This window comes from Artemia franciscana, chromosome 19 (genome assembly GCF_032884065.1).
Source record: "Artemia franciscana chromosome 19, ASM3288406v1, whole genome shotgun sequence".
Taxonomy (NCBI): domain Eukaryota; kingdom Metazoa; phylum Arthropoda; class Branchiopoda; order Anostraca; family Artemiidae; genus Artemia; species Artemia franciscana.
The window spans coordinates 35,457,975-35,478,276 of NC_088881.1; the positions used below are offsets into that span (position 1 = coordinate 35,457,975).

At 35.2% G+C, this 20,302-nt stretch overlaps 1 protein-coding gene across 1 annotated transcript in view; it reads right to left on the reverse strand.

Moving 5' to 3' along the window:
• Positions 1-860: 860 nt before the first annotated feature.
• The window catches only part of LOC136039613 (DNA damage-binding protein 2-like), a 63,405-nt gene continuing 43,963 nt past the window's right edge, over positions 861-20,302 (reverse strand). Inside the window, exons 6-9 of the mRNA XM_065723499.1 lie at positions 17,842-17,973; positions 13,664-13,796; positions 9,617-9,827; positions 861-1,149 (exon numbers count right to left, since the gene is read on the reverse strand). Of these exons, the coding sequence (XP_065579571.1) occupies positions 1,001-1,149; positions 9,617-9,827; positions 13,664-13,796; positions 17,842-17,973 (625 nt within the window). The 3' untranslated portion in view covers positions 861-1,000. The remainder of the gene's footprint in view (positions 1,150-9,616; positions 9,828-13,663; positions 13,797-17,841; positions 17,974-20,302) is intronic.

The following is a 20,302-nucleotide window of genomic DNA, read 5'->3' on the forward strand; positions in this document are numbered from 1 at the left end:
TAACATTGCGGAGGAAGATGCAGCCAGACTGTATAAAAGGTAAAAAATATGGCATTAGACTTCACAGTCCCTACCGGCGACGCTGATCTCCGTTTCTTGGCCCTTCAGCCAGGAAGTACAATGGGGGGCTGGGGGCCAACCATCCTGTGCATTCGCACAGCCTTCCTGTTTACCTTCCCCAGATTTCTCCAGGTACCCATTTTGAGCTGGGTCGACTCTGGCTGAGATTACAGAATCACACAACTGAACCCCGTCCCAAATTAAATAATTGGGTGCACTAGGATTTGAACCCTCACCCTCTCAGACCAAGGATCCTGAACCTAGCACACCAATCCACTCGGCCAGACTGTAAAATAGAACGGCATATATTGAATCCTACAGTCAACATATATTAAATCCAAATATTGGCATATTAAATTTCAAATGCTTAAACCATATATTAAATATTAAATCTATTAAATTCAACATTAGTATCAGAAGACCCATATAGAGGAGCCATATAGAAATAACTGTTGTTTGTTAAATGTATGCGATTGTTTTCATAGAATTGCTTAATAAAAACTCATTCTAAATTTGCCAGTTACTACCATACATGTTATATAATATTCATGGTATTAAATCTATGTATTTCAAGATGCCAGCAACTTTGATTGAAAAAGTAAAAAAAGAATAACATTAAATCTGATTTATTTTGGGTGTATAATATTATCCTGCCTAATTGTATTGGCTTATCGTTTTAAATTTAAAGATGTCCCTAGCAAGAATCACCGTAGCCCCTTGAAGAACCATTCTCCAATCGGTCAACAAAAGTTCCCTATCTTTCTTTCAGTTACCCTCTTTATCCTCCAGCTATCCTTCCATCTTTATATCCTCTTTGTATTAAATATTTATTATTGAATTCAAGTACAAAAAACATAACAAAAATTTAAAAAAAAACTTCTCGAGGTAGGAACATCTCAAATCTCAAACTTTGATCAAAACAGTAATGATATAAGCGGAGCTAATCAATCTTTTTAGTTTTGCCTCCACCTCGTTTTTTCTTAATGAAATGCTCAGGGGTTTCAGCCTCCTTGAATTTAGTCGGCTCATCATCTTCTTTTTCATCCTGACCGTCCGGATAAAATGGCTTCCATACAAGGATGTCCCAGCCTAGATTAAGTAAATGAATTATATATAATATGTCCGTTCATTTTGTAAGGAGGGGGACGGGTAATTCCAAAGTAAAACGCAGAAAATATACGAATTATACGGAAAATATGAAAATTACAGGGCGAATCAAAAACCTCCAGGCATTTCTGCCTTTCCCTAAAATTGTTCGCTCAGCCATTACGCAAGGGCAACCAGAAGAAAAGGAAGCCCCCCCCCCTGTAAATTTAAATACATGTAACTGCAATCTTTCCAAATAAACAACAAAAATGATATTTTTCCATACACATATATGCATATATATATATATATATATATATATATATATATATATATATATATATATATATATATATATATATATATATATATATATATATATATATATATGGACTGCCTGTCCATGGATTATTCTTTATGGTTGATTGTGTTTGGCTATGCTGTTTGACCTATGTGATTGTATGGATGAGTAGGGTTAAGGCCTCATTCAAGTGCTGGTCTATATTAGTCACTAATTTAGGAAAACAGTCTTCCTTTTCTCCTTCTGTCTCTTTTTTTTTATGTGTTTGTGCTGTTGCATTGGTAATTTCTCTTTTCCTGATATATATATATATATATATATATATATATATATATATATATATATATATATATATATATATGTATATATATATATATATATATATATATATATATATATATATCATGAAAAGAGAAATCACCAATGCAACAGCACAAACACAAAAAAAAAAAAAAAAAAAAAAAAAAAAAAGAGACAGAAGGAGAAAAGGAAGACTGTTTTCCTAAATTAGTGATTAATATAGACCAGGACTTGAATGAGGCCTTAACCCTACATAGGGTGCGAAGAAAATTAATTCAGAGAATAAGAGCTAAAAATAAAATAATCAACAAAATCATCGGCTTGTATTTCAACTAATTAGTTCATCTGCCAAGTCGATTAATTCCAACAAATTGATAGAGGACCAATTGACAAAAGATAAATTACTGATTTTCGCTTCAATACACCAATCATTTGGCTTTTCTGACTTCAAATTTGTTCAAATCCATACTGGGTTTACAGATTTTTCTAAGTAAACAGATTTTTTTTTTCTATTTGAAAAAACAAAACAAAAAACATTCTGTCAATGCTACCGAAAATATTATTAAGGTTAATAAAACAAATCGCCCTCAAGTTAGGGCAGTAGTCGCTTATACCCCCACCCTCTTAATCCAAGAAGCAGGGGTGCATTTTGTTTTTGTCCTTAAGAAAACAAATAGATTGCTTAGATTAAAACTTTGTTTACAAAACTGCATTTTTGTTCAATTTGTAAAGACGGTAATGATGACAGTGCAAATGATAGCGATAAATTATAATGATATATTGAATAATGTCATTAAAAAAAAATATATAAAAAAAACGAATTAAATGCATACACTTTCACACGGAAAAACTAAATATTCCTTTCCTTATTTACCCCAAAGGATGTTGCGAAATATTTATGCGAATATTTTTCTAGTGAGGGAGCGAAACTTTGCGATGATGCTCGGAAAAGAATTAAGCGGCCTTCCAAAATAGTTCAGTCGGAAGTTCCCGACTTCGGGAAGTTCCCGACTTTCCCGAGTCGGAAACTCAGTAGAATTCAATCAAATTCAAGTGGTGTTGACGGAATTTCTCTTAAGATTGCTAGATCAGTTAAATCAGTTATAACACCAGTTTTATGTAATTTGATTAATAAATCTATAGAAAAAAGAATTTTCCCGGAAGTTTCGAAGGTTGCTAAAATAATACCATTGCACAAAGGAGGTAAAAAAGATGAGCCTTTTAATAAAAGACCCATTTCTATCCTTCCTTTCTTTTCAAAATTTATGAAAAGGTGATTGGATCCAGGCTAACTGATTACATTGAAAATAATAAAATTCGTATAAATACTCAATTTGGTTTTAGAAAAAAATTATTCCACAGGAATGGCAACTATTAAACTTGTTAACTGGGTAAATACGTTGTTTGAAGTGGGTCTGATTCCAGCTGCTTTATCCCTGGATTTGACGAAGGCTTTTGAAACGATTGACCATAAAAAGTTATTGCTTGACCTGGAAAAATCGGTGTGACCGGAAAGAGTATGTCTTGGTTTGAATCTTATTTAAGTGACCGGAAGCAAATTGTGGTGAATGGGTGTTTTAATTCTGTGGCTAGTGCGATAACTTGCGGAGTACCCCAGGGTTCGATACTGGGCCATCTTCTGTTTTTAATTTTTATAGATTGGATTAAGTATTATTTGTTTGAGACTGGTATAATCCTATTTGCAGACGAAACTCTTTTAATCGTAATTGCTCCATTAGTTGATCTACTTTTTGATAAAATGATAAAGGCAATGACAGAGTTTATTGAGTGGGCAGATTTCAATATTTTGACACTAAATTATACTAAAGCTAATTACATTTTATTTTCTCGGATACCGAGCATTGAAACTAATTTAGAATTAATAATAAACGGAAATCAAATAAAAAGAGCAAAGGTAACAAAATATTTGGGTTTTATTGATTGATGAAAATCTATCATGGAAAACATATTCAAATATTATAGGTTCAAAGTTATCCAGATCTCTGGGTGTGATTCGCCGAGTTAAAAACATAGTATCCCAAAAAATTCTTCGATTGCTTTATTTCGCAATTTTTTACCCGTACATTTGTTATGGTTGCTCTATATGGGCTAGTAATTTTGTATCCTTTTATAGAAAAATCCAAAACACCCAAAATAAAGCTGTTAAACTTTTGTCACCTAAAACTTTGTTTACTCATAATATTAATGAACTTTACACTAAGAATCAACTTTTTGATATTTCAAAAACAAGAGATTACCAAGTCAGTAGTTTGACATAAATTTATCAATAATATTCTTCCCTCTTCTTTCGAAAATTTTTCTTCATAAATAGTGATCTCCATAGCCATGATACGGGGGACACCAAATCTGTACACCCATTTAGAAATACGGTTAGAGCTTCTTTTGTAATAAGAAATTTTGCCCCCTCTGTATGGGATATTATTCCAATTGAAATAAGAAATTCGAGTCGTCTGACATCCTTCAAGGCTGCAGTTATTTTTCCTTACAAAAGAGTAGCATGTTTGTATGTATATGTATGTAGTTTATATGTTTGTATGTAGTATTATGTAGAGTAAAAAAGACTGCCACCTGCTGCCAACAAACCCTTTGGGGCTTTCTTAGTAGGTGCTGCAAAGTGTTTTGTATACACTTTTAAAATAAAATTTATCTTATCTTATACTTTTTTATAGCTAGTTATACTATGGTTCACACATTTGACATAAATGAACTGTCACACATAATTTATCTCAGTTTAGCTTACATAATTTATTTTCTATATTATTTAAAAGGAATAGATTTGAAATTAGTAGCCTATTGACGTAAAAGTAACACAAAGACTAACATTAGAATAGAACACTATCTTATTAGACTAACAAAACTAAATTACTTGTTACAAATATTAAGATACAATTAAAGGAATTCCTGAAAGTTTGAGAAGTGTTAAATTTTAATAATATAATTAAAAAAGAACTGTACACAACCATATTTTGTTTCCAGTGAAGCACCAATGACTTTTAAACTGCTGAAGGGGGAGGATTGGGGCAGGGTTGCCAACAACGGTACAATTGTACCATTTTGGTACATTTCACCTCTAAAAGTACATTCTGGTACAATCACAGATTTCCTGGTACATTTTACAAAATGTGGTACAATAAGATTTGACTGGGCGTCAGGACGCAGCGAGCGGAGGGAATTGTAGTTTTTATTTGTTTTCTGTTATAGAGTTTTAAGTTTTCCTTTACACATTTATTTAAGCGCCTGTTGTTGGCCTTTTGCGGTCATAATATAGCGTGAAGCAGCACAGCCATCTGTAGGGTAAGTACAAAATAGGTGAATAGCTATTTGGAGGAGTGACACTAAAGTGGTCTCTGTAGGGGAAAGGAGGTCTCTCACATATCTTTGAAAGAAGATATCTGATACTTTGTTCTGTTTACTGTAATGTAATTTTCCGATCGTCCACGTGTCGTGCGTAGTAAATTTTTTTTTTTCGTCTTGCCCGTAGCACAACACGCAAAAAAACAGATATGGTACAATTTTTTGATCGGTGGTACAATTTTATGGCGTTTTAAGGTACTTTTTCTTCCGAAGCGTTGGCAACACTGGATTGGGGTTTGAAAGAACCACACTTAATTATGGTTGGTTTGTTCACTTTAAGTTTACCTTCTTTGTTAATTTTAACTTCTGTTTATTTTCAGATTTAGTACTATACCAAAGGAATTTGAGAAACTTGAAGATTCAAATTTGCACTTTACTGTCCCTAGAAAAATTGTAGTTTCTTAATATGATGGTTTTTTAGTTAATATAGTTGTTATAAATATTAATCATAGTAATGTTTGCAGGCTAGAAGTTTTATTGCAGGCGTTCCGAAAAGGAACACCAGATAGCGCGCCTCTGCTACCTGTTATTGCTGTTAGTGAGCCAGTAAAAATAACGCAAAATCTGATAAGATTTTAAGGCATTCAAAAGATGGGAAAGTTTTTTAGCTACAACATATTTTACAAGTTAGCACTCTGTTTCTCTGCAGCAGGTGCGTGAACAGATGTCTGAAATTTACATATCTCTTCCTTAGGAGACTCTCATCTTCCCTAGGTGAATTTAATATTCCTCTCCTTGGGGTTTTGCTATGCTTTGTTATAGCTAGTTATGCTGTGGTTCACATGTGTAACCCAAATGAACAGTCACATATAATTTATCTCGCTTAGTTTTCGAAGTAGATTTCGAAAACTAAGTAGAATTTTCTATATTGTTTAAAAAGAATAAATTTGAGATAAGGAGGCTATTGACTTAAAAGTATCACATATTAGATTAAAAAACTAAATTCCTTGTTACAAATATTAAAATACAATAAAAAGAATTCCTAAAAGTTTGAGCAGTGCATAATTTTTCATAATATAATTAGAAAAAGAACATTGTACAAACATATTTTGTTTTCAATGAAGCACCAATGACACTCCAGCTGCTGAGGGAGGAGGGTTGAGGTTTGGAAAAACCACCCCCTAATTGTAGTAAGTTTTGTTAACTTTAAGTTTGCCTTCTTATAAAATTAAACTTCTGTTTAAAATTCCAACAAAGGAATTTGAGCAGCTTGAAGATTCAAATTTACTCTCTGCTTTTCCTGGAAAATTTGTTGTTTTTAAATATGATGGCTTTTTAGTTAATATAGTTGTTGTATATATTAATCGTAGTAATGTTAGCAGGCTGAAAGTTTTATTAATGCTGCCATTAGATAGCAGAAACATGGTAGTAGCGGCCATGCGGGAGCAGCAAAATTTCAGTAGTTTCTAAATCATAATACAAATCCAAAAATTATTACAAACAGGCCTTGTTAAAAATCGAGCAAAATTTTTGAAAGTTGCAATTTTTACTTCCTTTTTATTTAGTTGAACTTCAGTGTTAATGAGGTCTAATGACCATTTCCGAAATAAAATCAAAGCGATCAGAAGTCAGAAGAAGTTTAGCATGTCTAATAAACTAAGCCGGGCAAAGGTAACGTTTTAGGGGCAACGATTTCCAGTCGGTTTATCCTGTCGATCCCAAGGCCTCATTGTGCTTTGACCCTATTTGGAACTAAATGTTTGTTTTGGGGTATGAAATTGCAGTAATAAGCACTTTGCCGTTGTAAGAACAGAAACTTATAGGTTACGTATATGCCTTGTCAACTGTCTATAAACAACTGATAATCTCAGAAATTTCACTTGATAGCAGTTTGGCCTTGCTATGATCAAATTTTCTGATTTGCGGCACGATGCAAAGGTTTCAAATTTCGTTCGAATGAGCCCTCTCTTGATATTCTACATCGAAATAGCCACGCCTGACGAAAAATCGAAAGCAAATAAGCAAACCAAAAAAAAGAAAGAAAAATCCAATATCAAATTTCTTGGGGAAAACGTCGAATTTTTATTGACTAAAATGGTGGACAAATAATTTCGGTCTTTCAGTACAATCGAGTAACCGGTTGGTAGAATAGATATAAACGTTTCAGCTCTAGCACTTGAATTCTCAAGTAGATCACAGTTAAAGTCTCCAATAAGTATATACTTTCTGTTCATCTTCTCGATCTTTTTCAACAGTTTGGCCACCTTTCTGCGAGCAATAGCAAATTTTCTTTAAGAAGCTTCGTCCCTGTAATTGGTTGGAAGATAAAGATTGACTATTATCAAGTTATCAACCGTCACAGCAAGATAGCAGTCACACATTTCAAACAATTCTGATTAACAAGGTGTCAGGACGGCTAAACCACCGCTTGACCTTCCGTTAGGTTTAAATCTTCTTGCTGGGGAGAGATGTACTGTTACGTTTGAGGAAGGGCATAAAAGCTGAGAATTCAAATCAGTCAAAAAGTGCTCCTGTATACAGATGACACTACAGGATAACGTGGAATTTTTACATAAAGCAACTTGAAACCTCCACAAAAAACTTCTTGGACAAGTTGAATACGCTTTACAATCTTCATCAGGATTACATCACTTTTGTGGACGTTTCCCTTCTCCTTTGCAAATAACATCTTTTCTCACGCACTTTTTATGGATAATTTTGAGGACAATGAAATTCAGCGAACTACAAAATATAAAATTGACCCGTAGTAGGGCGGCAGTTCCACATGTCTTTTACCTTTATAAATTGTAAAAAAAAATAATCAACATTTCCACAGTTATATATAAATAAATAAATCCATAAAACAAAGAATACCAATAACATTTTTGTAATAGCGAAATATGCAGAAATTTGGTGTCTTATTTCTAGCAGAGGAGGTTTCCTACGAGGGTAGCGGATTGATAAGCCTATTTGCAACCCCGGATTAATTAAGGAGGCGAGGGGTCAAGTGGCTGGACAAAGCTAGAGTCCAGAATCACAACAAAGAGAAAAGAATTAGAAGGTCAACATTTGATTTTGAATATTTTTGAAGCCTCAGAAGAAGTTTTCTAGGGCGAATTCATTGCAACCTACTACATAATTTTATTCAGTTTTTACATTTCTGTTCCTTTGCTGATTTAGTGAATTTAGCTATTATGTTACTGATATGAGTTATGGTGGCAGCACAGAGAAAAGGAGAGATTACTGTCCTCTAATCCCATGTTAAGGTGTACTTTAATTCCATTGGTTGATCTTTGCGACACATATTCGTAAGCAAATCACATTATCCCTTAAACTTATATCAGAAAGGAACGCCAGATTGCCCACCTCCTCTTCCCGTTGTTGCTGTCTGTGAGCCAATAAAATAATGCAGAATCTGATCAAATTTTAAGCCATTCAAAAGATTGGATGGTTTTTGAGCTACAACATATTTTAAAAGTTAACACTCTGTTTCTCTGCAGCATGTGTCAGAACAGATGAAATTTACGTATCTCTTCCCGAGGAGATTCTCATCTTCCCTGGGTGAAGTTATTCATCCCTTTCCTAGAGAGACTTCTAATCCAGTCTTGAACTGAGGTACTACCTCAGATGCGGTGATTCAAAATACGGTGTAATACACAATGCAAATTTTACAAGATCTCCAGGATTTTCATTAGCAGGGAGAGGGGTACAACAAATCTTACAAATGACATCAAACATTTGTTTATATACATTTTTTTACAAATTGGAGAAATTTCAGAGGGGGGGGGGGGTTCAAACAAGCTAACACCCTCCCCCGGATAACGCCTTGAGCAGGAGAGTTAAAAGTATTGAAAACAATTTTTTGGGTTTCTGACTGTTAATGCTACGCATGTATTTTCGAAATTGTATTTTTTTTTTCTAAGTCATCCAAGATGGGGCAAAAACAACTTTAATGTCAAGAATATTTCTTTCAATGGGCAAAATAATATATCCAATATGGAAAAAACCATAAATATCAGGAGAGCCAAAGAATATAGACTAAGATGGGTTGGAACAATCCATCAAAATCACTTGGTGGTTGTGAAGTTAGAAACAAACTACTGAAGATTATGAATACAATTTTCGAAAAAGGGGAAGTACCTAGCGATTTTAGGAAAATTTAAACTAAACCCTCTATAAGAAATATAATAAGAGTAAGTGAGGTAATTATGGAGGCATTAGTTTGGTTTCTGTAGGAAGTATATTACTTAGCATGATGATACTCTTTAGTCAAGAACATTTCTTTCAATGGGAAAAAGAATGCACCCATTTTGGAGAAAAAACATAAATATCACGCGAGACAAAGTAGATAGAATAAGATGAGTTGGAACGATGCGTTCAAACAACTTGGTTGAAGAGATGGCCACAAAATTAAGACCAAGACATTTTTATTTTTTTTTTACAATAAACTTTTATTCGACAGATTCCGAGTTGTTTTTCAAAGTCAATCAAACCATTTACTGATTTCCATTATGCCACTGATGATAGTACAATTGCTTTCAATAGCCAACTTACCCATGCCTGAAACCATGACGTTACCAATTGCATCAAACCTATTCAGACTTATAATGCCATTCTTGAAGTGAGGTATAATTTGAGTAAGAATTTTTCCAGTATCCGCATCAAAAAAATCTATTGTGCGTAATTCAGCCGTTGTATAACCAGGAAAATTAGGGTCTGGATATCGCCCAGCAATAACTATGTCTTCTAACGGGTGCCAGTAAGCCTGAAATAAGTTTACAGTTTTAGACTGAATTATTGTCTGGTATCACACAACCATGGCGATACCCTCTAAAGGGTGCCATTAAACCTGAAGAAACTTATAACTTTACATTAAGCTTAGTTAAGACATCGACCAGAAATATCTGTTATCTCTCTTTAACCAGATATTGAGCTACCAAGGTACCAAACACTATCGAACTACAAAAAAAAATTTATTTACCTGGCACAGGTAGTGCTTATCCAGAGGTTTGCAAAACCTCAAAACTATTATAATACAGCGACTAGAGCCTCTCTGTAGACTAATATACGAAAACACACTTTTCTGTCAAATTAAAAAAGAAAATGGTAAGAGCTACGGTACTGGACTTTACAATCCCTACAGGCGGTGCTGATCTCTGTTTCTTGGCCATTCAGCCAGGAAGTGCGATGGGGGATTGGGGGCCAACCATCCTGTGCTTTTGCACACCCTTCCTGTTTACCTTCCCCAGATTTTTCCAGGTACCCATTTAGAACTGGGTCGACTCTGGCTGAGCATACAGTCACGCCACTGACCCCTGTCCCAAACCATATGATTGGGTACACTAGGATTCGAACCACCGCCCTCTCAAACAAAGGATCCTAAATCCAGATTAGAAGGGGTTTATGATTATCCGAGTATCCAAAAAGGGAGACCAATGCGATTAACGCAACTACCAAGCGACATCACTTGTACATACTGATACGAAAGTATACACGACGATTTTGCTCAAAATATTCGCGGCTATAAGGGATGAGCAGAAACGTGAAAAAAGACACGGATTTTGAAGAGGGTGAGGGTGCACTAACCAATCTTCACTCTTCGTCCTGTTCTCTAACAGTGCTAGCCCTACAACTTCCCCAGAGATGGATTGATTGCAAGACACAAACATTTTTTGGACTGTTTTCTGCTTTCCACTACACAACCCACACAATTTTTGGACGAATCATGGAAGAGGATGCTATGCCTATTCAATTCCTAGGGGTGCCGAAGGCCCACTATGAGCATTGGAAAACCGACTGTGAGAGTGCTGTATGAAGAAACTGATAATTTCAATGTAGAAACTTATGCATATTAGGGATTAATATTATCACACGGTTTGTTTAACTATTGTGAAGACATGATTCTAGAAAGAGTACTCGAGTTTCGATTGTGTTGTTACTGATCTTGGCACCAATGCGCATGATGGGGGCTTGCTCTTGACCTAGCAACTGCACAAACAATGCTACATGGAAGAGCACATTCCCCTCAGCTGTAGGGGATGAAGATCAACAGAGTCAAAACTGAAGTCATAGACCTAAATATACAGGCAGATTATCACCATATACTTCAAAGAAAAGTTATAAATATTTGATACTGCTTCAAATGCTTTGACTTCCCAACAACCTCTCGTGGGAACTATTACTTTAACGAACATAAAACATTCAACATATCTCAAGCCATCTCCCAAGAGGTTCAGCACCATTAGTGGAACCGGGGGGAGATTAGCATGAAGACAAAAATTGTGTCTGCAAAGAGGCTGTTGGGTATGTTCTCTTTTATACAGTCAAGATCTGAACATTAAAGGCGTCTTATTTCCTTGATCTGGAGGTCCTAGAACGACAGCTGTCTACGAAAGATCTTAAGGATACGATGATCCGACAGAGTCTCAATTGTTGATGCATGCCACCGCTGCTGTAGCAGTGAAGACACCGCCATGATGGTCAAACAGCGAAAACTGCGTTGATCCGGCCATGTTTTGAGAAGCATGGATGACCATATCCTTGAGTAAGTGTATCTAGCCACTCCTTTGCCAGACATGTGTAATTGACCTGGGGGCCAGCTGAAGTATTGGGGGACAATTATCAGAAAAAAACTCGAGCCCATTACCGTTTCCAAAGTTTGGCAAAAGATCGCAACAGATGGGATTTACTCATACTGAATCTCTTGAATACCAGGTGAGGCGATCAGGCCTGGTCCTGCAACAAATAAAAGTAAGGAAGCAGACAAAAAGCGATTATACTTAAATATCAAAGCCCCCCAGTATTTGAAAGAATTAAAAAAAATTTCTGATTCGAGATGTCGATATTTGAGATGAGGAATTGCAATCTTCATTTCATTGATGGTAAAAAAAAAAACTGAACTTATATTTAGTGTCTTGTTTAAGCGTTATATCGATGATATACAATTTTTCCCAAGTTACAAACTGTTCCTGTCATCAAAAATACTTTTTCTACACTTAAAGAGCTTCTTTCTTGTGCATCGCCAAAGAGAAAGAGAGACAATTGTACTTTACACCCGTGTTAGAGCATGCTTTAATTCTATTGGTAGTTTTTGTGATGTAATTTCACAAGCCAGACGTATCTTTATTTATTTAGAAAATAAAACCACATTTTTTTAATAAAGGTAACCAATTCTTTGGATTAGCTCACACTGAACAAAATACCTAGACAGATAAGTGTTGGGTAACATAGTATGTCACCCATTTTGTTACCAGACAGATGTTCTTTTTTCACCTTTACGTTAATTCTCTGTCCGTATGCTTTGAAATATCTTTATTGCCTTTACGTTAATTTCCTCTCTATTGCACTTAAAATATACTTTTGTCTTTTAAGTTCCTGTTCCATGACACCTTAAATGTCTTGATTTTTCAAAGCTTAAATCTGAATCAAAACCCTTGTCAGGCCCTGTTATTACAAGCTTGTAAATTGTTAATGTGGTTAAAGTTGTCCAATTCAATTCAACCTTCCTTCGAATGGCCTGTGTCTCCTGAGCCACGAGGCGACTTTAAATTGTTTTCATTTTAGTGTTTTGAGCTCAGCGGATATTCTGTTTAAGCTGAAGACATCAGCTTTGTCGAAAATATTTCCCTAGGAGGGGGGGATATCATGGCAGTGGTTTTCTTCTGTCAATGTGTGGCCAGCAATAAAAGGCTAAGGTTATTTTGATTGAGAGAATAGAGCTTTAGGCGAGTTCTTATTATACGTTGAAGTGTGGCACCCACATTTATCAATCTTGGTAGTAAGTGGCACCCCGTCTATTCAATAACAAGGAAATGTAGTTTCTGGAGGGACGTATAACTCTGTCTTGAATTAGTGACAAATACTAATAAAAAAAACTAACAACAAATTTTTGAACTAAGACATCTTTGACAAAAAGACTCTCTTTTTCTTTATCTTACTACCATATGAATGTTCAGAAAACAATTGTTGGTTCACATTACCATAGCTTTCTGATCGCCACATACTGTTGGCTTCTATTTGTAAATGATACAGCAAGTAGTTCAAAATATGAAGCAGTAGCTAACATTACAGAAAGGCACGGTGAGAGGGGGGCGGGAATCATTATGAAAAATGTGAAACAGTAGAACTGATAATTTATAAAATTACTGGCGATTGCATAAATGTTGACATTTTTTAGGGGGAGGATTGGAACATTAGTCCGATCCGGAGACTCGCTATCCGCACACAAATTGAGAAATAGATCTAAAACCGCAGCCTTTAGTATTCTGAACCCCTTCTCCCAACAACTACTGGGAAAATTAATTTCGTATGTTTGTCTAAGTAAAATCCGACGAGACATTGCACACATCAAGGTCAACACAACAAACTATAGCCATAGTTCACGCTTAGTCGTCGTTAAAAAGTAAAAATAGCGATTTGGTTATTCAGTTAAAAAAATATATCTGATGCCATGCCACATTTACAACTATTTCCCAAAAACCATAATTTATACTAAGAAATATAGTTATATGAAAATTAGAACTAAAAATATACATATAAGGTCTAAAAATGAAAAAAAAAACAACAAAAAAACAACAAAAATAAAAACAAAAGCAAATATACCTTAATTGGGGTCAGATGCTGAAATTGACGATGCGGATGAGCAATTGTCCTGGCATGATTCCAAAGAGGACCTTCATATATCCTTAATTCACTGTGCTGGTCTGTAGTGAGGAGTCGGTTGCCATGAGCCAGACTTTAACCAAAAGAGTAATTCTCGTAAAATCAAACAAAATATTCCGAAAAAAACAAACTAACATGTATGAAATGACAAAGGGCATAACAGTGTACAACATTTATTGAAATTATGAGATCCTAATAGCCAGATACATCAACATAAAGCTAGAAAAATTGTCCTCATATCTCAACCTTTTTAGAAAATAAACTACTACTACTTCTACAAATAACTCACCGCAGCACCAAGCCGTCTGAGGCCAACACAGCTACGCACCCTCCTCCTCCATCCCAATATATTCAAAGCCTCCCTCTTTTACTCTCCCTGGAAGTTCTCATTTCCCTTAAATTTTTATTTATTACTTCCTCCTACCTCAACTGTGGACGACCTGCTTTCCATTTGGCCCTAGATGGTTGAACAAAAAGAACAATCTTCGGCAATCTGTCATCCTCCATCCAAATAACATACCCTAGCCATCTCAACCTTTCTCTCATTATAACCCTAGAAAATTTGATTGAACCATACTTTTCGTGCAGCCTACTGTTGAGATACGGTCAATCAGCCTAGTACTCGGAACAATCCGTAGAATGGTTCCAGAAAAATAAAACCTTTTTCAATTCCCTCTACAGAGGAGTGATAGCGTAAATGAAGACAGAAAACTTAATATAGGTTTAACTATTGATCAAAAAATAAGATATGAGCAATGGCAGTTCAAAGTTGAAACTGAGAGAAATGATAATACAGATGGACTTCCATACCTAAATATGTCAGTTTTTCTGACTAGGCAAGTCAAATTTTTCATTTTTTTTCGAGACCCAAGCCTCTTTAAGCCTTGGTTAGGGGAACACCGAAGGTACTAGAACTTGAAAGCTAGTCCCTGAAAAATCCAAAGATTTCAATTTTAGCAGTGATCTTAGATTTGACCAACCACATCACAGACTGGCTACTGAGTCAACATTTTTTTCATATATTTTTAATTTTGGTGCCAATGAGAAGTAAAGAACAGGGTGTCAGACGGAGGATTGAATTTCATCACCATCATCATCAAAAAAGCTTGAACTCAGATTTCCGCATTATCTAGTCTGTAATTAATGTAAAAGTAACTGTATTTAAAATCTGCTTTCATTGGTTGAATTCGCTAAAAGTTCTAGCAATAGCGCCAATAGGGGCAGGGGGTCTATCTCCTTTTTGATTTTTTGCGTCATCACCTAGATTTTGAAAACACCTTTTTGGAGAGCATTTTCATTGAACAATATCTTTTTCGAAGTATTTACACTGAAAAATGCTTTTTTTTTGTTTGATATATCCATTGAAGAAACGACAAATTGTGCCCCCCTAGATATTGAATCTATAATTCAAACCCCCTAGAATTGAACAAAACAATTATACTAGCTTAGAAGTGCAAAACAATTCACAGCATTACATTAAAGAAACTGTGTTTAGATCGAACGATAAAAAAAGCTCCAAACCGCTCCAATCGTTCCAAAGCAGTAAGACTAGTGTCAACTATCCCACATTCACCGATAAAATCATTGCAAGATGAACAACTAAGGAATTGGTTGCCAAGAATTTTGAAATTAAATAAAAACAACGTTTTGTGATACAAAGGTGACAATATATAGTTCTAATTAATTAATGATTTGTCGAAATAGATCAGTGCTTCCCAACCAATTTTGGGCCGTGCCCCACCTAGGTATTTCTAAAAGTCTGATGCCCCCATCGTAATATATAATTTTTTTTATTCAAAATTTTACATGTATTCAATTGAAGATTGCATTCAAAAGACCATTAACTTGAAAAGGCCATTAACTTGGTATCTATTTTTGGTCCCCTTATACGTATGCTTTATATTTTATACAAATGAAAAATATTGTCTGAATACAACAACTTATATACAATATACAACTTCAATGCAATACTATCATACATCTTTTCTGCTCTTTAAATGCATTTGAATTTAACGTGATTCACATGAAAACTGTGTTTAAAAAAAAAATTAAGGCTCTAGAGTATAGTCAGCCAAAGAGTGCATTTCCTGCCTAAGACCCACCAAAATATTGCTATGCCCCTTTGTTGAGGCCTGCGCCCCCTGTTGGGAATTACGGAACTAGATGAATGACCCTGAGCAAAGGTTTGTGGAAACCAACGTTTGTGGTGGACGCAGTGAAGATGCCAAAATTAGAATAGCCAAGGCTCAGGGTGATTTTCCTAGTTGAAGAAAGTTTGGAAGGACAGAAAGATGAAGTTGGAAGCTACGATAATGACGTGGTCACGTACAGTGTAGAGTATATATAGTATCACATGTGGCTAAAGGTGGAGGGGGTCGACATAACATGTGGCAGTTTTTGAATCCTTACTTCCGCTTCTTTGGAGGGTTGTAGGGCAAAATGCTCTTGGTCGTTCGCCTGAAAGTTAAGCAGTTGTTAAAGTAGTTCCCAGTGAAGGTCAACCGCTGTCAATGCATACATGGTATCAACACATATATAGTATAACATGTGGTACGATATAGTAAGACATGATAGTACGGCAGTGATCATGTATAGGACTAACTTCAAAAGACAGCGGACGATTTATTAAATGCTTTCGACGGGAATTGTCCTGTGGAATTCGGGAATACAGAGGATTTTTTTCTTTATTTTTTTTTTTTTTTTTTTGGTTTGACTGACCATTTTGTCAAACTAAAACCTGAGCAAGCCGTTAAGAACAGACCAAAAAGCATAAGCGCTATTGTACTCAAAGTATCAAAGACAGTAAAAATGAAATATAATTACTAAAATTGATTACGAGGAAACTTATACAACCGAAAATATCTGTAAAATTAGGATAAATCGCAAATATAATTTTCAATGAAACAGCAGCCCATATGCAGTTATACAATTTTGGCAGTGGAGGGCAAAGAATAAAAGAGAAACGTGGGTGAAAAATAAGCGAAAAATAAACTAAATAGAACCCAAAGCAGCTTAAGAAACTGTAAATTATCTTTGAATGGGTAGTTGTCTTTGGGAATTATCAAATTGTTAGTGTTTATACTTTATTGGACGAAAAGGGTTATAAAATTTATATGCTGTTTGCTTATATATAAATAAAGTTTGCTTATATATTTTATGGCTCAGCGTCGCATATTATTTAATCTCACTGAAATCTCACCATAATCTAAAAAGCAAACAAAACAAAAAGATGAGAAAACTGGTTTTGGGGTATGAATAGACCTAAGATGGGCCCAGAGAACAAACAAAGTTTTATTTTAATGTCCTTGATGCTTCGAGTAAATCAGTTTTAACTTAATTAATTAAATTTCGTAATTGATCACAGGTAATATACAAATGATATTTTTTTAGGGCGTGATTCCTCCTTCCTCTTGATGGCGAAGCTCGAAGTCGTCATAGTTCACTTATTTTTATCAATAATGTAATATTTATTAATGCTAATATAACATAATCAAATTAAATTATGTTACCGACTATGTCATTATTGTACAGCCCAATTTCTAGATAGTGTTCTAGATTGTATCTAGAATGTAATGTAATGTATTATTCTAGATTGTAATTTCTAGATTGTACAGCCTCAACTATCGATAGTGTTCATTTTTAAGATATAAACAACAGCTTTGACACAAGTTTTAATAATTAGCATAAAAATCTGATGTCATCGTAAATACTTGCTTGTCGATTTTGGTTTATTTCACTGAGGTATTCCCCTAAAACACCAAGAAAATTAAACTGAAAGCAACTAAATTTCTCTTGTTGTCCTGAAATGGGCGGTAAAATCAAACGATGTAATTTCTTCTGTTTGTATGCAAAACTATTAATATATACTTACTTTATTCTAAGCATTATATATTCAAATATAAAAATACAATGACACCATAACACCGTAAACACCGTGACACCGTAAAAGACACCATAAGATATCTGAAACGTGCCAAGCTCAGTTGTTTGTTGGGCTTCAAACTCATTACTATTTATTCTATATTAATTATATTTACTTTTTTTCTATTTCTATTATTAAATTCGTGTTAGGCTCGCCATTACGGATCATCCAGATATTGAATGTTGAGAGCAATTACCTGAAATAGGCCGAGTTCACTGGTTTGTTGTGGTTCAAAATGTGTAAAGCTTCTGGTTTGGGTTTGACGTTTCTGATGTCCCACAATTTGACAGTGTGATCAATTGATGCAGTCGAAATCAGCCAGGGTTCCCTGAAATGATGAAGGAGTGATAAGTCACCAATTTTAAACACAGATAATAAGCATGTTATATACCCGATATTAAAACATATCTGCTACTACTACTACTAACAACTCACCGCAGGATCAAGCCACCTGAGGCCAACAGAGCTACACACATTCCTCCTCCGACCTGATATACTCAAAGCCCTCTCTTCCCTTCAAAACACCCTCCCAAGAAGATCCCATTTCCCCTAATCCTTTCCTTACGACATCTCACCCCAATCGAGGACGACCTACTTTCCGTTTAGCCCTTGACGGTTGGCCGAAAAGGACAATCTTCGGCAACCTGCCATCCTTTATCCGCAGAGCATGCCCTAGGCATCTCAACCTTTCTCTCATAATAGCCCTAGATAGTGAGATCAAACCACACTTTTAGGTCAGCCTACTGTTTGAAGTGCGGTCAGTCAGTCGGGCACTCAAATTACTGTGTTGGCAATTTCTCTGGAAAACACCTAGCAAATCTTCCTCTGTTTTTTGGAGTGCTCATGCTTCAGAACCATATTTGGCCACTGTCATCACTGTAGTTTCCAGTATTCTAATCTTGGCTTGAATAAGTCTTCACTTATTCCTAGCCTTAGCAACTTAGTCTTCTTAACATTAATTTTCAAACCTATTCTAGTACCCTGAACTCGCAAAACCTCTATCAGGTATGTTAGTACCGGGCATGTTTACAGGTTTTCAACCGCAAGGTTTCAGTCTCGGAGTTTGATATACCCGAGCATGTATACACGAAGGGTAGCCTTCGGGCCACGTTTCTTGACGTTCCCCCATTTATACAACTTGTTCTGTAAGTTGCGTAAACAGCATTATCATATACCACCCCTCAGTAGGATTTTGGTGTTTGCTCAAGGTACTTGATCATCTGAACTTAAGATAACAAAACCATTTTCTTTATTTCGAACAACAAACTAAATCCTTTCAATCTTTATATACGTAGAAACAAAAGAGAGGGTCCTACTCCCTAATAGCAATATCAGTCTGAAGGGCCCCTGATCTGCGGACAAATATGAAAATCGTCATAAAAACTGTGTTTATCTTTCTAAACAAAATACATTTTGCAAAATGTAAATACAAGTCTTCTGTAATGACAATCTTTTTGTAAATACAAAAAGCATTTTGCTCATATTTATAATATTGAAAAAACACAGTAGAATAAATCTCAAATTACAGAGATTTCCAGGAATCAATATTATATTCATTTCTTTCCAATTATCTTGATTATTGGATACTGATTTAAACCTTATTTTTCGTTGACGTTTAGAAAAACCAATTCGCATATTGTTCAAAATATGTATAATTGTCAATGAAACACAAAGGACGCATTAGGCTTCAGAATTCTTACAGTTAGGGGAGCACGAAAAGGTGGTAATAGCCAAACTCCTGTTTGTAGTAATTTTTGCTCGTTTTAAGTTTGATTTACCTACTCAATTCGATTTCTAGATTAATTTAGATTATTAAATAAACTGTTTAATACAAAAACTATTCAAGCCTTTTGAAAGGATTGTGTGTTACCATCGTTACCACAGTGGTGTGATCTCAAATCCTGACGAAAATCAGGTACTGCCCTATAAACATAATAATTTTAAGATAAATTGACACAGAATTTGTATTTGAATGTACCTTCTTTCTCTACAAAAAACAAATCATTCAGATAAAAATATAGTCATTGACCCTTCTGTAAAATGATTTTGCAAACATCACCAATCCAGCAAATTTTATACATCTACAATTTACAAAATTTTTGTTTTTGCCAGAAGAAAGATCATGGATAAGTGTTCATTTGCATATTTTTCTTTCCAGGGGTGTTTATTCCGAGCCAACGAACCTAGAAGGTCAGGAGAGGGCTGATTCAAACGGATTTTTAAAGTTTTATTGCCCTTTTTAAGTGACCAAAAATACTGGAGGGCAAATAGCACCCCTCCCACGACCCTTTTCCCCCAAAAGTCCTCCGATCACAATTTTGATACAGCCATTTGGTTCAGTACGGGTGAATTGTCCAATTACCATGCCTCTGGGGATGACAAGAACACCCTACAAGGTCTGTAAATTACAGAATTTGCCCGTTGTTTACATATAGTATTTGCTACTGGGAAATAAATATAATCTTTTTGGGTTGGGGTGGGCAGAGAGTTCTGCAAAGGAAGATTTTCCAGGATTAATTGATCACAGAGGGGAAGGGGGATTTCCTGAGCTAAGCGGAAAAAACAGGCAGAATTTAGATAAAAAAAAAACAGAAATTTTTTTTCCGCTGAAACTAAGGAGCAACAATAGAACTTAAATCGAACAGAAATTATTCCAT